At 42.2% G+C, this 22,755-nt stretch overlaps 1 protein-coding gene across 1 annotated transcript in view; it reads left to right on the forward strand.

Moving 5' to 3' along the window:
• Positions 1–22,755, forward strand: part of PGM5 (phosphoglucomutase 5) — a 179,831-nt gene that overhangs the window by 15,409 nt on the left and 141,667 nt on the right. Inside the window, exons 2-6 of the mRNA XM_030293823.1 lie at positions 5,062–5,224; positions 11,661–11,807; positions 15,262–15,387; positions 19,669–19,859; positions 20,464–20,618. Coding sequence (XP_030149683.1) covers positions 5,062–5,224; positions 11,661–11,807; positions 15,262–15,387; positions 19,669–19,859; positions 20,464–20,618 — 782 coding nt within the window. The remainder of the gene's footprint in view (positions 1–5,061; positions 5,225–11,660; positions 11,808–15,261; positions 15,388–19,668; positions 19,860–20,463; positions 20,619–22,755) is intronic.

Consider the following 22,755-nt stretch of genomic DNA (forward strand, 5'->3'; position numbering starts at 1 on the left):
GAAGCACTGTCACTTACTCTCATGTATCTTCTCCAGCCCTTATCGTGCCTCAGATGCCCCCCAACTAGATTTATATTCAGCGTACAGCCCTACCCCATTTTTATGGTATCGGTGGTTTAATGAGCGGGGCTACCTGGGTAAAATTTCCAGATAATTCGAACTTAATCTTCTGTTAATCAGTGATAACCAGAATGTTAAAGGGTGAATTTTCATTCAAGTATTTTTTTTCTCACATTAACCTTCTTAAACAGAATATATAGTGCCTTTTCAAAAAGGAAATCATTGAGATTCATTTCAGATATAAAGTTGGTCTGTAATCTTGACTACTTAACAAATGAGTTGTACCTATTTATTTTTGTATTTTTTCCAAGTCCTGGCCACAAGGCATATAGAACTTTACATTGTCGTAATAGCGTAACACTTACTTTGTATTCGGCGTTTTTGATTTCGCATTAAAGCGTTGTCTGTGTTCCTTCTATACCATTTAAGAAAATGTCATTTGTTATAGCAAGTAAGCCTTTTTAACAGTAAACAACTTTTATTGCCTTTAAACACAGTGGAGAGTTATTTCTCACCCCTGTCAGAGGGTTTTGGCTGTTGAGCAAAGACTCTTGGCTTCCATCTTGTGGCTCTGTATCTCCTAGAGCCGCGCGTTCACCTGCACGGAGTCTGTGGAAGAGGAACTAGGCACATGAGGTAGATCTGTTTCTCACCATCTTTGGCCCAGAAGGCACAGGCGTTACTTCTGTTCCGTTCTTTTGTTCGTTTATCGTCTGCTGTGAAATTAGTCGTGTGGCCACACTAGATGCAAGGGTGGTTTGGGAAATGTAGCCCCTGGCTGGGGGCTGGAGGGGGGTGCTATTCAGTGACACGTCTGTCCTGTGGAAGGGGATCATAATGTTTTGTGGGCTGTGAACTAAGTCTACCACAGCTGCACAACCTTGGTAATTATCCTTTAAAATGGCTGAGGAATATTCTGTATGTTGGTGCATCACGCTTTACTTGATAGGTCCTTCATTATTTATTCTCTCTTATTTATAAAGATTGTTTTTAATTTTTCATTTCTAACGAATACCACTGTAAGAATTATCTACACACACATTACTCTCCCCCCCCCCCCCCCCCTTAAAGATTGTTTCTTTACAAGCAATTCTAAAAGGTGGGAGAGACAGAAATTTGTCAACAAAGGTTACAAATGTTTTTCAGAGTCGTGAATCTACAGACTTATTCCTTGAGGGCGGTGACTAGAGTGATTATTGTCCCTGTGTCTTTCCCATCTTGATAAATGACACCATCACCCATTAAGTTATTGAAGGTAGAAATCTGGGAGTGGATTCTTTCCCTCACTGGCCCTTGTATTCGTTGTTCATTGCTGTGCAAGAAATTATGACGCAACTGATGGCCTAAAATGATCACGAATCTTTATTTGGCTCACAGCTAGATAGGTGAGAATTTGGCTCACAGCTAGATAGGTTGTTCTCACCTGGGGACTCTCATGAGGTCACAGTCACATACTCCTGGGGTCTTTGTCATATGAAGGTTTGACAGGGACCGGAGGATCCTTTGCAAGATGATCCACTCGCACAGCTGGCTAGTTGCCGCTGGCTGTCAGTTCCTCTCCCTGTGGGTGCTTATGCAGGGCTCCTTGCGTGTCTTCATGACAGAATGGCTGGTCCCCTGTAGAGTGAGTCAACAATCCAAGAGAGCAAGACGGAAGCGACAGTGTCATGTATGGCCTCACCTTGGAAGCCACACACTCTCAGTTCTTCAGTGTTCTACTCACCACGTGGTTCTGCCCTGTTGGTGTGGGAGGGTCTGCGCAAAGACCCCACTACCAGAAGGCAAGGGTCATTGGGCACCATCTTGAAGGCTGGCTACCAGAGTTCCAGTCTTCCGTATTTCATTCCAACTACATGTTCTTTTCATTCTCCCTCTTCCAAAATCTCAAATAGAATCTCTTCATTTCATTTCTCCTGCCTCTTGCCTAGTCCAAGACTATCCATACTCAGCTCTGCTGTGATAGCCTTCCACCTGATCTTTCGGCTCATCACTCTAATGCATTCTTCACATAGCAGCCGTTCGTTTTTCCAGTGAATTAATTCAACATATTAGTTGTCTTCTTACTACATAATAGGTTTGTTCTAGATTGTCAGAATATAGCAGTGAAGAAAACAAAGACCTTAGAGCTTCTATAAAGCAGGGAAATAAATGAATAATAATGGGAAGTATTAGGTGGTAATATACATACTACAGAAGATTAAAACAGGCTAAACGAAAGAGAGGGCAATAGGAAAATTAGGAATGCGTGGGCGCTGTATTATACAGGTCTGTGAAGGGTGCTGTCTCTGATTAGTTGACATTGGGACAGAAACCCCAAAAGATAGAAGGAGGCAGGCATGCAAATATCTGGGTAAGAGAGTTCTAAGCAGAGGGAAGAGCAAAGACAAAGGCCCTGATCATGCTTGATGTGTCTGAGGGATGGTAAACCAGCCAGTACGGCTAGAGCAGAGGAAGGAGGACAGCGGAGGGCATCAGGTGTTGCAGGGCTTACAGAGGACGTTGACAACTTTGGCTTTGTGCAAAAGTCATTGAAACGTTTTGCTGACATGATACAACTTGCTTTTTAAAAAGGTCGTTTGGACTGCTCATTCTGTGATCTATTTATTTTTCAACGTTTTTTTTTTTTGTTTTTTTTTTTTTATTTTTGGGACAGAGAGAGACAGAGCATGAACGGGGGAGGGGCAGAGAGAGAGAGGGAGACACAGAATCGGAAACAGGCTCCAGGCTCCGAGCCATCAGCCCAGAGCCTGACGCGGGGCTCGAACTCACGGACCGCGAGATCGTGACCTGGCTGAAGTCGGACGCTTAACCGACTGCGCCACCCAGGCGCCCTGATCTATTTATTTTTCAAAAAATGTTTATTTATTTGTTTTATCCCAAGCAGGCTCTGCATTCAGGCGTGGAGTCCATCGTGGGGCTCCATCTCGTGACTGTGAGATCATGACCTGAGCAAAATCAAGAGTCAGACGCTTAACCCACTGAACCACCCAGGCGCCCCTCATCCTGTGACCTTTTAAAATGTAAATGATATCAGGTCACTTCCACTGCTTAAAGCCTTCTAGGAATTCCCATTGCACGGCTATTATGATCGTCATGTTTATTGCTGTTATTGAAATTGACACCCCACTATTCTCTATCACAGAACCCTGCTGATTTCCTTCCTAATACATATCTGACTAGCAAATATTATTATTAGGCTGTTTTGTTTATGGTCTGTCTCCTCCACTTGAAAATATGTACTCTGGGGATGTTGTGGGTCTTTCTATACTAAATCGTCCCAGGACTCTGTTGTTCTTGGAGCTCTTGTGTTTGTTCTTTGCACATTTTTTTCTGTGTCTTCCCTCATTGTCATATTTGGTCGGTGACCTACTTCTAGCAATGCTAGAGTTTGTTCGCAGTTCTATCAAGCTCACCGGTGGTGCCCATGCTGCTGGTCCCTCGAGTAACAAGGGGGTTTGATCACCAAGCTCAACTGAACATTGAAATCACCTGTAGAGCTTTAAAGACTATGAAGCCTTGACCTACTCCTAGATAGGCCAGTATAATTAGTCTGGGATGCCGTCTGAATATTGGTAACTTGAAGGCTTCCTTAGGGATTCTGAATTGTAGTAACATTTGAGAACCACGGGATTAGATGACATTGGTCTCTATTTTAAGACAAAGCATACCGAGTAATACTCTGTAGGGCTATGTGGCTTTCTTTTTTAAAATTCAGCTTAGTAGCTACAGAAAGACTCTGGCCACACCCATGGATGACTTCCAGATCTCTGCCTAGCATGGCCAGATAGTTTCTCCAGTGTCCCAACACTCACTGTCAGTGGCAGAAATAAAATTCTTGCCTTCATAAGAGTGGTTGTTCTGAGTGCATTCAAATACACCTGCTGACGACAAGGCTATAGGAAGCCAGGACTCTTCTGTATGAATTTGTGCTCAGGCAGAGAGAAGAAGGGGATGAAGCAGAGAAAACCTCCATTTCTTTTTTCTTATAATTTCTAGCATGTTCATGTGCAAAGTTTCTAAGCCAGTAACAAACTAAGAACCTCTTGTGTAGAGGAACCTTCATGAAGGTTCTAAGGTTCTAAGAACCTTCATGCTAACCCTTTGGTCATCAGAACTGGAGGGGCACATGTACCCCAATGTTTATAGCAGCTCTTTCAACAGTAGCCAAATTATGGAAAGAGCCCAAATGTCCATCAACTGACGAATGGATAAAGAGATGTGTGTGTGTGTGTGTGTGTGTGTGTGTGTATATATATATATATATATATATATATATATATATAAAATGGAATACTACTTGGCAATGAGAAAGAATGAAATCCTGCCATTTGCAACAATGTGAAGGAACTGGAAGGTATTATGCTAAGTGAAATAATTCAGAGAAAGACAGATATCATGTTTTCACTCATGTGGAACTTGAGAAGCTTAATGGAGGACCATGGGGGAAGAGAAGGGGAAAAAACAGTTTCAAACAGAGAGGGAAGCAAACTATAAGAGACTCTTGAATGCAGAGAACAAACTAAGCACTGATGGTGGGGGCGAGAGAGGGGAAAGTGGATGATGGGCATTGAGGAGGGCATTTGTTGGGATGAGCACTGGGTGTTGTATGTAAACGATGAACCATGGGAATCTACCCCCCCAAACCAAGAGCACATTGTATACACTGTATGTTAGCTGACTTGACAATAAATTGTGTGTATATATATATATGTATGTATGTATATATATATATATAAAGTGGATGTTTCAAACTACTAAAAATCAATGGGGCAGGTCCAATTTACAGCTTAATAGTTGGCTGCTACATGTGAGTGCCCCAACTGGTGTTGGAGATACTGGGCAGGAGGCAATGCCAGAGCTCTCCTTTACCCCTTAACCCAAAGCCCACTCTATGCCTTTTGCAAGTGATTGACTGTGTGTTAACAGAGCCTAGGGGCACTTCCCATTGAAATGCCTTTGATCCCGTGTAACTGGATTGATTTTTTTCCTTGGCTGATCTAGATTGGACGACTGATTATTGGACAGAATGGCATCTTGTCGACACCTGCTGTTTCCTGCATTATCAGAAAGATCAAGGCCGCCGGTGGAATCATTCTAACAGCCAGCCACTGCCCCGGGGGACCAGCTGGAGAGTTTGGAGTGAAGTTCAATGTTGCCAATGGAGGTATGTAGTTTAGAGGATACCTTAATCTTCACGGTTTCTGTCCTCTTAGGTTATTGTAGTCTTACAATGACTCTCTGATGGTAGACGAGCAAGGTGGAGAGGAAGTGGCTCAGAAAGTTCCAGTGAGGGGTCTGTCTTAGGGTTCTCCAGAGGAACAGAACCAGCAGGCTATAAAGAGATTTATTATAAGGAATTGGCTGGGTTCCCGTTCAACATGGCAACGTAGGAATATCTGGTACTCACCTCCTCCCATGGACACACCGAATCTACAGATATATGGAACAATTTTCTCTGAAAAAAACAAAAACAAAAACCTAAAAACTAGCACAGCAACCCTTTTCCATAGGGCAAGTGAGAGGGAAACCACTTCGAAGTGGGTTGAAGAGGCTGGGACACAAACCCACCACCGGTGAAATGATCCACCCTCTGGAGAGAACAGAAAACCTAGAGAGTCTCCCCAAGAAAGGGAGGGTTCGTACTCTACATTGGGCACCCCACCTTTTAAGACTGGTACCCGAGAGATGCGCCCCCCCAAAACATCTGGCTTCGAAGACCAACTGGCTCGCGCCCTCAACCTGAGGACTATGACAAACTGAGGGATGGCCCTTAAAGGGCCTACCTACAGCCACACCTGCCCCGGACCCAGCGAGGGAGTTAGCTCACATGATTATGGAGGCTGACAAGTCCAGAGACTGTAGACCCAGGAGAGCGATGGCAGAGTTCTAGTCTGAGTCCCAAGGCCTGAGAAACAGCACAACTGATGGTGGAAGTTCCAGTCCGAGACCAGGTTCAGGTTCAAAGGCAGGAGAGAACCACTGTCTCAGCTTGAAGCCAGACAGGGAGAGTGACTTCTCCCTTACTCAGCCTCTTGTTCTGTTCAGGCTCTCAGTGGGCTCTCAGATGAGGCCACCGGTAGTGGGCACTTTACACAGTCTCCTGGATGCTAATCTCTTCTAGAAACCCCCTTACAGACACACCTGGGATAAGGTTTCACCAAATATCTGGGCACTGTGGGGCTGAGTCAGGTTGACATATAAAACTAACCCCACAACGCTTGAGGTGGCCTAATGAGATCTCGAACCTATTTGGTGTTTTGCGCCTCTGTGCTTCTTAGCACAGTCAAATGGTTGAATAATTGGTGCTTATCTGATGTGGAAGGGGTCTGGATTAAAAAAAGAATTTTTTTAATGTTTATTTATTTTTGAGAGAGACAGAGTGTGAGTGGGGGAGGGGAAGAGAGAAAGGGAGACACAGAATCGGAAGCAGGCTCCAGGCTCTGAGCTGTCAGCACAGAGCCCAACGTGGGGCTCGAACCCACAAGTCACGAGATCATGACCTGAGCCAAAGTCGGATGCTCAACCAACTGAGCCACCCATGCACCCCTAGAAGGGCTCTGGAGTTTAAAGTAGGAACTTACTCTAAGTCATTTAGACCATTCCTGTTATTTGGCAGATGAACAAATCAAATCCCCAAGAGGCTCTTGTTCAAGTTCACATGGCTGCTCAAAGCCAGACAAATGAGTTTTTAACATAACTCATAGACTTCCTCTTTCCTATAGCGTTGACTTTGTCTCACTGAAATGCTTATGATCGTTCCACTTTTTTCTTATATTAACAGAAATTTATAGTTTGGAGGTCTTTGTGGGGTCGTTTATATATATAGGGGTGAATTAGAAGAACCATTTTAATTTTTTTTAATGTTTATTTATTATTGAGAGACAGAGACACAGAGCATGATCAAGGGAGGGGCAGAGAGAGGGGGAGACACAGAATCCAAAGCAGGCTCCACGCTCCGAGCTGTGAGCACAGAGCCCGATGTGGGGCTCAAACCCACGAACTGTGAGATCAGGACCTGAGCCAGTCGGTTGCCTAACCAACTGAGCCACCCAGGCGCCCCGAAACACAATTTTAAACACATATTAAGTTAAGGAGAATAATAAATGGGTAGCTTGTGTCCATTATTTGTTTTTCCATTTTGTGCTTTTTTTTTCCCCTAAAAGATCTTGAGGTAAATTAGAGCATGAAGACATTTTACACCTAGATATTTCTGAATACATCTCTTCAAAAGAAAGACCTATTCCTACATAACTACATTATCAGGCCTAACAAAAATAACACTAATTCCCTAACATCCTCTAAAACCTAATCTATATTGAAATTTTTCCAGTTGCCTCCAAAATGTTATTTATAGCTGTTTCATCCCAGAACAGGATTCATCCCAGAACAGGATTCATCCCAGAACCATGCCTTCCATCTGCTTGTCAAGTCTCTAAATTTTAGTCTTGAACCCTGAGTCTGCTATTATAGGTGGGTAGGAGCTGATTTTTAACCAACAGCAGTTACTTTTATGAATCTGAAGGCAATATTTATTATTTCCCCCTCCCTACAGCCATTTGGGACATTATCCAAGCAAAGGAACTTCACTCCCATCAAGTGTTAAAAAAAAAAAAAAAAAAGACCTGCAAAACACCTTACAAAGTGTCCCGTGATGGGAGAAGCTCTCCTTCTTTAAAAATCACACCTAGGACCACATCTAGTCTTGCAACAGGTACTGAGAATTTCAGGAAAAAACAGGCAGTATTCAGGTATTTTATATGCTGTTAACGCAAGAAATCGAATGGGCTCAGAAAATGGGAGTTTGCAGAGAAATATGATATGTAAGTTGCCAAACTAAATAATGGATTTCAAGTAAGCATTTGGAATTTATGTTTGGTTTCATATCTTGTAAGAACACCTCAGTCATCTCGATGACATCCTGTGTGGCATAAAGGGAGAAGATATTATTTAAATACCCATTTTGTAGACTAAATTACAGGAGGAAGTGAGACCTACTCAGCCATAGAGGGAGGGGATTGAGTTTATCATTTAGCCTTTGACTCTACTGAAAGTCCCTCTCTTACACTTAATTCTTCATGTTTCCATGCCTTGGCATCATTAACGAAGCTCACATTCCTGATGGCATAGAGAGATTCAGTTGGTTTCTTCCCACTGAAAGTAGAATGAATTTTACCATAAGTTCTTTTTCGGGAGAAGCATTCACCTCTTTTCATTGTGTGCCATACAGATACATTTTATGGAATTAGTAGGCACATTCAGGGAAGTGGGACGCATCTGGAACTATGTTGTTTTTATTTTATTTTATTTTATTTTACTTTATTTTATTTTATTTTATTTTATCTTATTTTATTTTATCTTATTTTATCTTCTTATTTTATCTTATCTTATTTTGTGTTTATTTATTTATTTTGAGAGACAGAGCATAAGCAGCAGGAAGGGCGGAGAGAGAGAACCCCGAGGAGGCTCCGTGCTCAGTGCAGAGCCCAATGCGGGGCTTGAACTCATGATGGGGAGGGAGATCATGACCTGGGCCGAAATCACGAGTCTGACGCTTAACTAACCGAACTCCCCAGGTGTCCCTGGAACTATGTTGCTTTTAAAATGGATTTAGAGCACAGGACCGTTGTGAGCATGTTTTTAAGTATAGGGGAAGATGCTAGAGGGGAAATGGAATCAGTAATAAAAATACTGGATGTTTTTTGAATCTTACAATGTGCCGGGCACCATAGTCCGACCTTTATTTACATGCATTGTCTCCCTTAATCCTCCTAACAGCCCGATGAAGTGACTGAGGAATTAAATGGTTTCAAAAACTTAACGCCATGTCACAGAATCAGTAAGCTGTGGCGCTCAATCAGAGCCTAGATTCGGAGAAGAGGGCAGAACATTTGAATAAGAAGGCAAGGAAATGGGGAAGGAAGCAACTCTGAGGGGTGCAGAATGGAAGTCTGGGGAAATAGTTCCTAGATCTATGCAAAAAGAAAGTAAGAGGAAAGGTTGCCTGCTCAGATCATCAGATCATGGGACAAGGATAAAGAAGGGACTTGGAACATATTTTGTAAAAGGTACTCTGGAAAATTTGTTGAGAATTCATAGGAAGTTGTGCAGTGAAGCAGCCTCATTCTTAGGGGCAAGCAGTCGGTGTTATTTTGTAACCGCCCCCAGCAATGTGTGGGAGTCTGGGAATGGCAGCAGTGGGGGAAGGTGATGGCAATGTCCCAGGGTTGGGGAATGGCAGCGTGGGCTTGGCACGGCCTTGGGGGGGCTTGTACTCATTACGGATGTCTGAGCTGCCATCGGACTATTAGGATTCAAAATCCAGCCTCTGTTAATTACCAGTGATGGGACCTTGGTTAAGGGTCTCCCCCCTTCTTCAAATTTCAGTTTCCCCATTTGGAAAATGAGGATAATAAGAATTCTTCCTTCATCTGCTTTTTGTGAGTGCCCAATTCCATATAAAGTGTGAAATGCGGTATATGTAAGTTTCAGTAAAGGTTGGCTCATGTTATTATGCCGACAAAGGTATGGCTCAAATGGTGGACCAGAGGGTCTTGCCTGGGATAAGAGACCACGGAAACTAGAATGGACCACTAGCCTGTGATTAATCAGGTGATGACGAGCATTAGTATAGGAATGAGCAGGTTCAGCAGAGGTACAGAGTAGGGTGGCTGGCAGATAAGGAATTTATGGGCTGAGGACAACCAAATTTGATATTTTTGAAAGGATTTCAAGCGACAACAATACTTCAGGTATGACTCTGCCAGCCATTGGCTAAAATGAGGAAAAGTCATCGGAGTAGATGACGTCAAGGAACTTGGAAGTTGTCAGCGGCTACAGAGGTTGCTGATGAACTGTGAGGGTAACAATGTGAGTGTCTGATAGGCATCATAGAAAACCAACATTCTAGAAGCCGTTTTCCTTTTGGAAACAGGTGTGCTTTGTCATTAAAATTCGGACTGTTTAAAAGTGAGGGACAGAGAAGACTATTGTATTAGACAGTGTAGCTCTAAGGATTAGGATAGAAAAGAAATTATTTCTAGATTTCTCTTCAGTTGAAAGTTACAATATAGTTGGGTAATTCATACACAACTCATCTATTGTCTATCGTTTATATTTTAGATCTCAGTGTACTCATTTGATTGCGTGTACTCATTTGATTTCCCAAACTTGTTGCAAAAAATCTAAAGTGACTTGCATTGAGATGTAAAAATTAAAAAGAAAAGAAAAACAGAAAGAGGATGAATTGTTGATTTTCTATTCATTTAAAGTGTATCACAACCTAATTGTCCTTTTGATCTTGTAAGGAAACGGATCAAATATTTTTTGTTTAAACCTCATTTCATTTATTTAAAAGGTTTTTTTTAATTTTTTAAATGTTTGTTTTATTTATTTATTTATTTATTTATTTATTTATTTATTTATTTATTTTTGAAGAAGAGAGAGAGACAGAGCATGAGCAGGGGAGGGGCAGAGAGAGAGGGAGACACAGAATCCGAAGCAGGCTCCAGGCTGTCAGCACAGAGCTCGATGCAGGGCTCGAACCCACGAACTGTGAGATCATGACCTGAACTGAAGTTGGACGCTTAACCGACTGAGCCACCCAGGCACCCCTATTTAAAAAAGTTTTTAACTTTATTTATTTATTTTAAGAGAGGCAGAGTGAGTGGGGGAGGGGCAGAGAAAGAGGGAGACCGAGAATCCCAAGCACAGGCTATGCTGCCGGTGCAGAGCCCGGTGCGGGGCTCAAACCCACAAAACTGTGAGATCGTGACCTGAGCCGAAACCAAGAGTCAGAAGCTTAACCAACTGAGCCACCCAGGCACCCCGCTTTAACCTCCTTTTAAGAACTTGGAAGTCACTAGAGAGCGTGAGTTGGGGGAAATAGTTGACCCTGTAAGCTGCCTCAACAAGGCAGCAGACCTGGGAGTAGAAGCCATACTTTCTTTCTCTAGATGCACTTAGGAGGCTGCAGTTTAAATCTGGGATCCCTCACTTGTGTCAAGTGCATATCCCATTGATGTCTCATATCCTGAATAAAGCAGATTACATAACCGGGTCTCCCTAGCAGGTGTGAAACTATTTTTAGGGAAGTTGTATCATTACTCAGAAGCAGATTCAGACAAACAAACATGTGGGTTATTAGCCTACGTAGAACAGGTGAGGCTGACCAAATTTCCTCCATCATGGATGAATACAGCATAAGGAATACAGAGGCTAACCGAACTGTGAACTGTTTGTCCACTGTTTGGAGAACAAATGCACCTTTCTTTTGCTTGGCGGTGAAGGAGATGACATATCTCTGATCGAAACTGCAGACACCTTTTAAAAAATTTCTTTTGGGGGCGCCTGGGTGGCGCAGTCGGTTAAGCGTCCGACTTCAGCCAGGTCACGATCTCGTCGTCTGTGAGTTCGAGCCCCGCGTCAGGCTCTGGGCTGATGGCTCAGAGCCTGGAGCCTGTTTCCGATTCTGTGTCTCCCTCTCTCTCTGCCCCTCCCCCATTCATGCTCTGTCTCTCTCTGTCCCAAAAATAAATAAAAACGTTGAGAAAAAAAAAATTTAAAAAATTTCTTTTGGGTGACGCGCTATTTTCACGTGTTAGGTCCTGCCCCAGATGTGGTCTCCGACAAAATCTATCAGATCAGCAAGACAATTGAGGAGTACGCCATATGTCCTGATCTTCGAATCGACCTATCTCGGCTTGGAAGACAAGAATTTGACCTGGAGAACAAATTCAAGCCATTCAGAGGTAATAGATTATATTTTGAAAAAGAATAGCTCCGTGAATGGGGGTGACTCTATCTTCTGCAGGGGAGGGCACACATTAAAGCGTTTGGATTGTCCATTTGGGGATTGATTTTTGAGAAATAGATGTACCACGACTGTGGTGCACCGAGAAGTCAGAGCAGCCAAGATCTTCAGAACTGGCAACTTTCGAAAATGACTTTCTAAACCCAAGATCACTTTCAGTAGAGGAAAAATGTCATGGCTGACTCCGTCATAGCGTTCCAAGGATAGTCTGTGAATTGCCAAAACATGTCTTTGCTTTTCTAATCAATTAAGGCGAAGATGCTGGAATGCCTTAAACAGTTGAGGAGAGACTCAACAAGGTAGTGGGGTTCTTAAAATGGCCCATGGAAGGTAGGCATTTCTTTTCCAAGCCAGAACCATGCCATTCAACTTGATTTAATGCACAAGTAGTCACCTATTCTATAGCAAGTACTGTGTTAGGAGATTTTACAAAGGAACTCAGTAAGTACTGAATGGAGTTAGGCAAAGAACAGAATGAAATTGCCCCAAATATCCTATACCATAGAGTGACTAAAACTTCTGGAGTACTCAGATTATAACCTTTAAATCTGTGGGTTAATATTGAACTGTATAATACCATCAATATCATATATACGCATATTATTATTCCCCTCTCTTTTATCTTACTGCTTTTGCCTAGAAGGCATACAATTAGCGATAAAGCCAACTATTTACTCCTTTAGTGCCCTGTAAGCTTGACTACAGTTTGTGTTAAGGTGTTGTCTTTAGTTGACTTAGCTAAAAGGATGAAATGCCTGGCTGACAGGCACATGGCATTTGTGGGACAGAGAAAACCTTGAAATGGACTGTTGCGGGGTCACACTGTTAAGCTAACACGACTGCCTTTTTCTTGAAGGATTTTGAGTCCATTGCTTGCTTAGCCAATCGGCAGACATTGACTGAAAGCCACGTGATACTGGAAGCCATGTGCCTCCTTTTGTAAATCTAGCTGGGAGCGTGCACACGCACACACACATGCGCACGCGATGTCTTGACAACTATCGACAAGAGACGTATTACGTGAAACAAAATGACTTAAACATGCTTGCGTACATACATTTGGGAAAACTGGACAAGGAAGTGACTGGGAAAAACCAGGCGTTACCATCAGGAAGCAGTTGTTATTGATTTATTGATTTTTGGTTCCTTCACGATTTTTATGGTTGTTCCAGAGACCCCCGTGTCTTTGGTGAGCTCAGAGTCAGGCAGTTGCTGCAGCCCCATTGCTAGTGTGCTGAGTTTTCTCAAATGCTCCGGATACCAGGAGGTGGGCAGAAGAATTCCTCGGCTTCCAGGAAGAATTTGGGGATGAGTGTTTGGGATGATCTATGTGCTGTGTTCTTGCTGCTTTAAATGTTGAGCAAGGCTTGAGTTAATTGGAAACACGTTCATTCCTTGGCATTTCCCCTTAAAGGGTCAAGAGCATGAACTACTTGACGCGAACTTTCAGTTTTCACTGAATTCTACTTCCTTGTTTTTTACATTTCTTTTTACCATGTGTTATCTGCTATGAATACCAAGTATATTTAGGCAAGCGGTTCAAGAATTAAAGAACCGGAATGAAACTGCCAAAAATATTCTCGTATCTTATAGAGTGAGTAAGACTTCTAACGTATTTAGGACATAACCTTTTGTTTTATAAATTATTATTTTTTTTATCGTGGTAGAATATACATAACGTAAACTTTTCCATCTTAACCATTTTTAGGTCTACATTTCATATAAATCCTTGATTTATTGTACAAATTAATATCCCCCTCATGTCAAAAGATTAGTCATTGCTTTATTAATTACTTAGTTTATCGTATAATTAATATCCCCCTCATGTCAAAGGATTACTTAAAAAATTTTTTTTAATGTTTTTATTTATTTTTGAGACAGAGACAGAACATGAGCAGGGGAGGGGCAGAGAGAGAGGGAGACACAGAATCCAAAGAAGGCTCCAGGCTCCGAGCTGTCAGCACAGAGCCCGACGCAGGACTCGAACTCACGGAGTGTGAGATCATGACCTGAGCTGAAGTCAGACGCTTAACCAACTGAGCCACCCGGGCGCCCCAAAGGATTACTTTTTAGTGAACACAAACCATTTTGTGTTCATTAAAAACTAATTACAGTATATATGAATGGGCACGCATACTACATTGATTTAAGTGCAAGGAAAAATATTTTTAGATTTGTATTTGACAAGATGATGAGACAGTTTCATATAGAATATTAAAATTCCATCCATTAGGGGTGCCTGGGTGGCTCATTCAGTTGAGCATCTGACTTCGGCTCAGGCCACGATGTCACAGTTTGTGAGTTCGAGGCCCACATTGGGTTTGCTGCTCTCAGCACAGAGCCCACTTCAGATCTTCTGTTCCCCTCTCTCTCTGTCCCTGCCCTGCATGCACTCTCTATCTCTCTCGAAAATAAATAAAACACTAAAAAATATTTTTAAATTCTATCCATTAAGTGTTATGCCTGGATTTACTGAAAATTATTAAAGACGGATTGATAATATCTTACCAGGTTTAATATTTCAGAATTTGAAAAATTTGAAAGACAACATCCATACATGTCAACATAAGTATGAGTTTAAAAGCAGGGCTTATGGACAAATTTTAGTGCCTAAAGAGTCAAATATTTACTATTCTAGGGAAAGTATTTTCTCAGTATTAATTACATGCTGATGGCCAAGTCTGAAAAATGTAATGTGTTTTGGGTTTTGTGTATCTGTCAAATAACTGGAAAAGACTAGTTTTGGATTTCTGGTCATCGGGTGGTAACAGACATTGAAGAACATTCGTGTTTAACGAGGATTTCTAAGTATCTGGCATTGACCCTGAAATTGGGACTGGACTGGGCACACGAGAGACTTCGCACAGACTCAAGAATATATCCTTCATCACCAATTCCAACCCTGGATTTGGTGGTCACAAAGGCATTTAGAAAATAGGGATCACTGAAGTCACTCCTTGATTTGTTCCAAGCCTGCTGAGTCATTGTTTGGCTAACCCCCACAGGAGAGGAACAGGGTGTGCCCAGGTGCCTCTTAGCATTGGGGTGTGTGCATTTTTTGGGGAGGAGGTGTTAGAAGGATGGTGGGATAAGAGGGCGTAGTTTTTATCCGAACGACTTTATTTTGTGGTTGATTTTTCGTGTGCAAAGAAGGACGTATAACTTGTACTATTTATACCCGATAATGGCCTGAAAAGTGTGTAGGATCTTGATTGTGCCTTAATTTGTGACTTAGCCTACAAATGGGCACTTGGCTTCCCACATGATGTGTAGGATTCTGATGGAACTGTGATCGGAACTTCATGCTTTTAGGGTAGTGATTCTTCTTTTCGTTCCCAAGTATACTTCATGGGTATGGTCATTGACGTTTCCTTTTGCTTTTCTATCCTTAGTGGAGATAGTGGACCCAGTAGATATCTATCTCAACCTCCTTCGGACCATCTTTGACTTTAATGCCATCAAGAGTTTGCTGACAGGGCCCGGCCAACTGAAGATCCGAGTTGATGCGATGCACGGAGGTAAGTTCGTGGTCTTCTCCCAATTGGTGGCCAAGAAATGTTGAAGAGGCCTCTACCCATGTTGGGTTTCTGAGATTATGAGGAAGATTGGGTTCATGGATATTCACACAATGTGTGTGTGTTCAGATACACTAATTATATCATCATTTTGGTAAGATTGGTGTCCAGTGTCTACACTATCATAACTCTTTTTTTTTTTTTTTAATTTTTTTTTTTTCCAACGTTTATTTATTTTGGGGACAGAGAGAGACAGAGCATGAACGGGGGAGGGGCAGAGAGAGAGGGAGACACAGAATCGGAAACAGGCTCCAGGCTCTGAGCCATCAGCCCAGAGCCTGACGCGGGGCTCGAACTCCCGGACCGCGAGATCGTGACCTGGCTGAAGTCGGACGCTTAACCGACCGCGCCACCCAGGCGCCCCTACACTATCATAACTCTTAATCCGCATACTCTCCCAGGATCTCTATCTTCTCACTTCATGTTCCTGGAGATCTCTGATGTGCTCCCCTCTGCACTGGTTGCTCTCTTGAGTTGTTGTTGTCCTTATCATCATTCTAGTAATTCTCTTTACCCCTTTCTCATGTTGACTCTCCTTATGTCCACATCCTTTGTCTTCCATTTTTGTGATTTACCTCCTTGTTTTGGAGGAACAGATTCTTCAGGAGCTCGGAGAGAAACCTGATGGGAGCTGAATGTGTTGAGTCATTGCATATCTGAAAATACCTTTTTTTTCCTTCTTGTTCTCAAGGGATATTTATTTGTCTAGATATAGAAATTTAAGATGGATATTACTTTCCTTCAGAAGTTTGAGGGCATTGCTCCATTGCCTTATAGCCAATTGTATTGAATTTGAGAAATCTGATGCTATTCTGATTTTTAATCCAGGTATGAAATCTTTGCTTTTTCTTCTCTGGAGGCTTTTAGGGTCTTTGGCTTATCATTACTGTTCCTACCTTTTGTACTGATGGGTCTTAATGTGGGACTATTTTCTTCTATTGTGCTGGGTACTTGGGAGATCCTCTTAATCTGGAAACTTGTATCCTTTAATTCTGGAACATTTTCTTAAATTACTTCTTGAGCGATTTCCTCTATTATTTTCTCTTTCCTTTCCTTCCAGAATGGCTATTGTTTAGGTATTAGACCTAAGGGACTGATTCTTTAGTGTTCCTATTCTCTCCTCTACACCTCCCCTGCCACCCCTATTTTCCTTTTCTTTGTTTTGTGCTACTTTCTGGGAGATTTCCTCAACTTTTTTTCTAAGCCCTCCCATTAAGTTTTTCAGTTCCACTATCATATTTCTAATTTCCAAAAACTGTTTTTTCATTTCCAAATAATCTCTTTTAAAAAATAGTGGGCCTATTCATGTTTCATGAGTGCCATATTTTTTAAATGTCAGGTTTACTGATTTATACGTGGTAAAACTGACATCTTTTAGGCATACAGTTTGATGAAGTTTGACAAAAATATATAGTCGTGTGATGACTATGACATTCAAGATATAGAGAATTTCCCCCACTCTAGAAAATTACCTTGTGGCACTTTGTAATCATACCCCTTATCCTAACCCATAGCTCCTAGAAATCACTCATCTGCTTTTGCCCCTATAATTTTGCCTTTTACAGAAAGCCATGTAAATGGAAGCACAAAATATATACCCCTTTATTTTAGGCTTCTTTCACGCACGTAAAGTTTTGGAGATGGATTCGTGGTGTTGTATATATCAGGAGTGGTTCCTTGTTACCAATGAGTAGGATTCCACTGTATGGATGAACCACAGTTTGTTTATTTATTCACCAGGTGATATAGTTAGGGTTATTTCTAGGTTTTGGCTTCTACAAAGTTCCTATCAACATTTGTGAACATGTCTTTATGCGTTACTTGATTTCATTTGTCTTAGATCTGAGATTTCTGAGTCATAGGACAAGTGCATATTTCTCTTTATAAGAAACCGCCAAACTGTTACCCAAAGTGGCTGTGCCATTTGCACCACCATCAGTGTATGAGGGCTTCAATTTTTCCATGTCCTCACTTGGTATTCTCAGTCTTTTTAATTTTAGCCATTTTATCATATCTTATTAATCTCTGTTAAAGTATTGCTGGTATATATTTAAAAATTTTTCTTCTCCTTATAGTTTCAGTTTCCTCCGGGTTGTTCTTTATGCTTTTTGTTTTGGTCTCATGTTAATTGCATTTTCCAAAAGTTTGGTGATCCTTGGCTGTCTGGCATGTTTAAGAATGAGGCACTAAAATTTTTATTGGGAGATCGGAGCTCATGTGTGGAGCTCGTCCTCCATGGGCTTTACTCTAAGGTCATTTGTGTGGGCTGTTTAGTTCTTTCTTATTGGGCCAATCATATTCCCCAGAAAAAGATCTTTGAGGTTCTTGTCCTATCATTCATTATCTGGCCTAGAGGGAATACAGCTTCTCTTTCTAAATAGTTTGAATAATGTAGCTGGTTTTGAGCCTCATTGCCTAGGTTGTACTATATGTCCATCTCTGAATCAATCACTGTGGATGGAGGGCATTGATTGGGCACATCTAGGTCACCTTCTCAGCCTTGGGGGAAATGGAATTTAGCCATGTCTGTATTATAAGAACTGAGATGGGGAAAGGATTGGTTCTCCAAAGGAAACCTAAAATGCAAAGTCAAAAGATGTTCACTATTTGACGTTTGCATCTTATCAGTGGAAAATAAATGGAAAGCAATGCTTTACATATATTTCAGCCAACAGGATTGCATGCTGGTCCCCAGATGTGCTGTATGTGTGTGCTCTGGCTCTATTCCCTTGTTTATAATATCATTTCCATTTGGATGACATCCCCAGTCCCCATCTCTATATTCTTTCTTCAAGTCTTCTTGGAAATGCTACCTCCTTCTTGAAACCTTGCCTGTGGTTCTTTCTTCTCCTAAGCCGTTAGATCTAATTATTTCATAAATATACATTGAATAGCACAGTCTTACTATTGCATTCACTCACCTGTCGATTTCACTCATCCCACCCCTGCTTTAAGAGGCCAGTAACATAGGGACTGTGTGCTTTGCATCCCTTGAATATGTTGCCTTCCATTCTTTTTTTTTTTCTATTATAATTTTTTTTTTAATTTTTTTTCAACGTTTATTTATTTTTGGGACAGAGAGAGACAGAGCATGAATGGGGGAGGGGCAGAGAGAGAGGGAGACACAGAATCGGAAACAGGCTCCAGGCTCCGAGCCATCAGCCCAGAGCCTGACGCAGGGTTTGAACTCACGGACCGCAAGATTGTGACCTGGCTGAAGTCGGATGCTTAACCGACTGCGCCACCCAGGCGCCCCCTATTATAATTTTTTTTTAAAGTTTCTTTATTTCTGAGAGAGAGAGAGAGAGAGAGAATGAGCGGGGGAGGAGCAGAGAGAGGGAGACACAGAATCCGAAGCAGGCTCCAGGCTCTGAGCTGTCAGCCCAGAGCCTGATGCGGGGCTCGAGCTTGTGAACTGCGAGATCATGACCTGAGCCGAAGTCAGATGCTCGACCGACTGAGCCACCCAGGTGCCCCACTTTTTTTTTTTTAAGTTTTTTTAATTTTTATTTTTGACAGAGGTATAGTGTGAGCATGAGTGGGGGAAGGGCAGAGAGAGAGGGAGACACAGAATCCAAAGCAGGCTCCAGGCTCCGAGCTGTCAGCACAGAGCCCGACACGGGGCTCATACTCATGAACCGTGAGATCATGAGATGGACTGACGTCGGATGCTTAACTGACTGAGCCACCCAGGCGCCCCAATGGTGCCTTCCATTCTTAACATTGGGATTCCATGGTAGGCACTCCATAAATGTGTGTTGAACTGGAAAACACCATCCCTTAGCACTTATTTTGTAAAATATGCTTCGTTTTATATGCTACAGTGGTTTACAGTGTCTAATTATATACTTGACAGAGTCAAAGTGATTGCAGAGACAAAGAACATCATTGGAGCCTTTTAGTGCTTTTGCATATATTTAGCTCAAGTTTTCAGTACATAAAAAGCTGCACACAATGGATCATTATTAAGCAGTTGATTTCTTTCTGGCAACATATTAGAAAAGTTTTGGAGAAAAATATTATGTAACTGCCCAGCATAGTCATTGGCACATATTAGGTGCTCAGTGAATGTCAGCTGAAGTATTACTCTGTGTTGTGTCTTGAAAAAGCTTGGCGGATTTATTTATTCTGTGCTCTTAAATTGCCCTTCTTGTTTTACCCAGGATAGAAGACATTTGGGGGTTTCTTTAAAGATTTCATATTGCTGCGTGTATCTCTTTTCAGTTATGGGACCCTATGTGAGAAAAGTCCTGTGTGACGAGCTGGGAGCCCCAGCCAATTCTGCAATAAACTGTGTCCCCCTGGAAGATTTCGGGGGGCAGCATCCTGACCCAAACCTGACATACGCAACAACCCTTCTGGAAGCTATGAAAGGAGGGGAATATGGATTTGGAGCGGCATTTGATGCTGATGGGGTAAGTAGGAAAGTTCTCTGCCTGCTGACCCTTTTGCCATGTAATAAGCCCGCCCCTGGAAGCCAGAGAATTCCTGGGGCCCGTTGACATATGGCGCATTTGAACCCTAACTGGGCTCTGCATCTATTCTTCTGTTTAATGCTCTTCCATATTGCAATTAAATAGCTTTTGCTTTTCTTAGTTCTAGGTTAGCCTCATGCTGTGAAAAAAGGTTATGTCTTAAAAAAAAAAATTCATGCAATAAATCTTTCTGTATGGTTGGTTTTGTTGCAAGCGCCGCATGAAGGCAACAGCTATTTCAGCAATAACTCTCGTTCTCCATTGTGTTTTGGGGAAAGTGTGAAATAAAGCACACGGGGGCTACGGAAGCTCAAGGTAATCATCCACAGTTCACCAGGTTGAACACATTCCTAGCTGGCCAAGATCACGGGCCCTCCAGGACTCAGGAATTTAAAAGGTTTCTCATGCCCCCTGTAGCCTCATTCAAGTTGTTTGAGGTTGTTTAAATATAGGAGGGCAGTAAAGAAGCTTGTGCTGCTGGTGGGAGTGGGCTGCTAGCAGCAGATGGCTCTGTCTCATCGTTTTCACACATTCTTTCCGACAGGACCGTTATATGATCCTCGGCCAGAATGGCTTCTTTGTGAGCCCTTCTGACTCCCTGGCCATCATTGCTGCCAACCTCTCTTGCATTCCATATTTCCGGCAGATGGGGGTGCGAGGGTTTGGGAGGAGTATGCCCACCAGCACGGCCCTGGACAGGTAAGCAAGGATGTCACCGTGGAAAACGTTACGGTACGCTTCTGACGTCACTGTCCCCTTTGTGGGTGACTGTCCCTCATTCTCCCCTACTCCGGCGGGAACTGATGGAAGTGTGGGAACTTAGAGACGCGTGTAGTGTGCTTGATAGGGACGTGAAGCATCAGGTGGCCTGAACTGGATTCCCGGTTCTGCCGCTGCTTAGCTGCGGGAACTTGACGGATGTATCCGATCCCTGTGTCTCATTCTTTTTTGTCAATCTCTTCTACTTCGGCAATTCCAGTGAGTGCAAAGTATCATTTCCTTTTTTTTTTTTTTTTAATTGAAGTGTAATTAACATATAGTGGTATATTGGTTTCAGGTCCACCATGTGATTCAACGATTATATATATTACTCAGTGCTCATCATGATTAAGTCTACTCTCAATCCCCTTCACCCCTTTCACCCATCCCCCCACCTACCTGCCCTCTGGCAACCACCAGTTTGTTCTCTGTTTTTAAGAGTCTGGTTTTTTTTGTTTGTTTGTCTCTCTTTCTCTCTCTCTTTTTTTTGTTTTGTTTTTTTTTTTTTTTTTTTTTTTTTTATTTATTTTTGGGACAGAGAGAGACAGAGCATGAACGGGGGAGGGGCAGAGAGAGAGGGAGACACAGAATCGGAAACTTTTTTGTTTTGTTTCTTAAATTCCACCTATGAGTGAAATCCTATGGTATTTGTTTTTCTTCAATTGACTTATTTCACTTAGCGTTATATCACATTGTATTTAACAGCTGAGGAATATTCCATTTACATATATGCCCTTTCTTCTTTATCCTTTCATCTCTGGAAGGACATTTGGGTTGTTTCTGTATCTTGGCTATCTATTATAAATAATGCTGCAGTAAATAAAGGGGTACACATACCGTTTCAAATTAGTGTTTTCATTTTCTATGAGTAAACACCCAGTAGTGGAATTACTGGATCATATGGTAATTGTATTTTTAATTTTTTGAGAGCCCTTCTTACTGTTTTCTGCGGTATCTGTATTAATTGACATTCCCACCAACAGTGTGCAAGGGTTCCTTTTTCTCCACATCCTCAGCAACACTTGTTATTTCATGTCTTTTTTATTCTAGCCATTCTCATAGATGTGAAGTGACATCTCATTGTGGTTTTGATTTACATTTCCACGATGATCCGTGATGTTGGGCATCTTTTCATGTGTCTGTGGCCATCTGTATGTCTTCTTTGGAAAAATGTCTGTTTAGGTCTTCTGCCCACTTTTTTTTTTAATGTTTATTCATTTTTGAGAAGGAGAAACAGAGTTGAAGCGGGGGAGGGCAGAGAGAGAGAAATAGACAGACAACAGACAGACAGAATCCCAAGCAGGCTTCAGGCTCTGAGCTGTCAGCCCAGAGCCCAATGTGGGGCTCGAACTCGCCAACTGTGAGATCGTGACCTGAGCCGAAGCCGGACGCCTAACTGACTGAGCCACCCGGATGCCCCTCCTGCCCACTTTTAATTAGATTATTTGTGTTTTTTTTTTTTTTTGTGTGTGTTGAGTTGTGTAAGTTTTTTATATCTTTTGAATATTGACCCCTCATTGTATATATCGTTTGCAAATATCTTCTCCCATTCAGTCCATTGCCTTTTTATTCTGTTACCAGTTGCCTTTGCTGTGCAAGAGCTTTTCTTTGGGTGTAGTCCCAATAGTGTAGTTTTGCTTTTGTTTCTCTTGCCTGAGCAGGTGTATGTAGGACACAGTTTAATCCCTATTTGGTTCAGTATCCTCTAGACAAACCAGTCCCCTGTTGCTTCTATCCTAGGAATCTTTGTACCCTTTGACTCCAAGAGCAGCCCTTGTGTCAAGACCCTGGTTGAGTCAGCAGCTTGTTGAGAAGCAGATCTTTTAGCAGAGAGAAACCAAAAGCAAGATCTGCTGGGGTGGGGTGGACAGACATCTCTTGAACTGAAGTCACTCTGAGTCTCCAGTCTCCTTGAGTCTTTGCTGTCTGTTCCTACTAGTAGCTGGTTATTTGTGGTTTCATTCTGATGAAGGGTGAGGGGGAAAGCCCTTTGCACAGGCTTCAAGTCAAAAAGATACTGTAGTCCTTAAAACAAAAACCCCCAATACACATTCACGTCCTGGGAGACTCCTTCCAA

This window comes from Lynx canadensis, chromosome D4 (assembly GCF_007474595.2).
Source record: "Lynx canadensis isolate LIC74 chromosome D4, mLynCan4.pri.v2, whole genome shotgun sequence".
Taxonomy (NCBI): Eukaryota; Metazoa; Chordata; class Mammalia; order Carnivora; family Felidae; genus Lynx; species Lynx canadensis.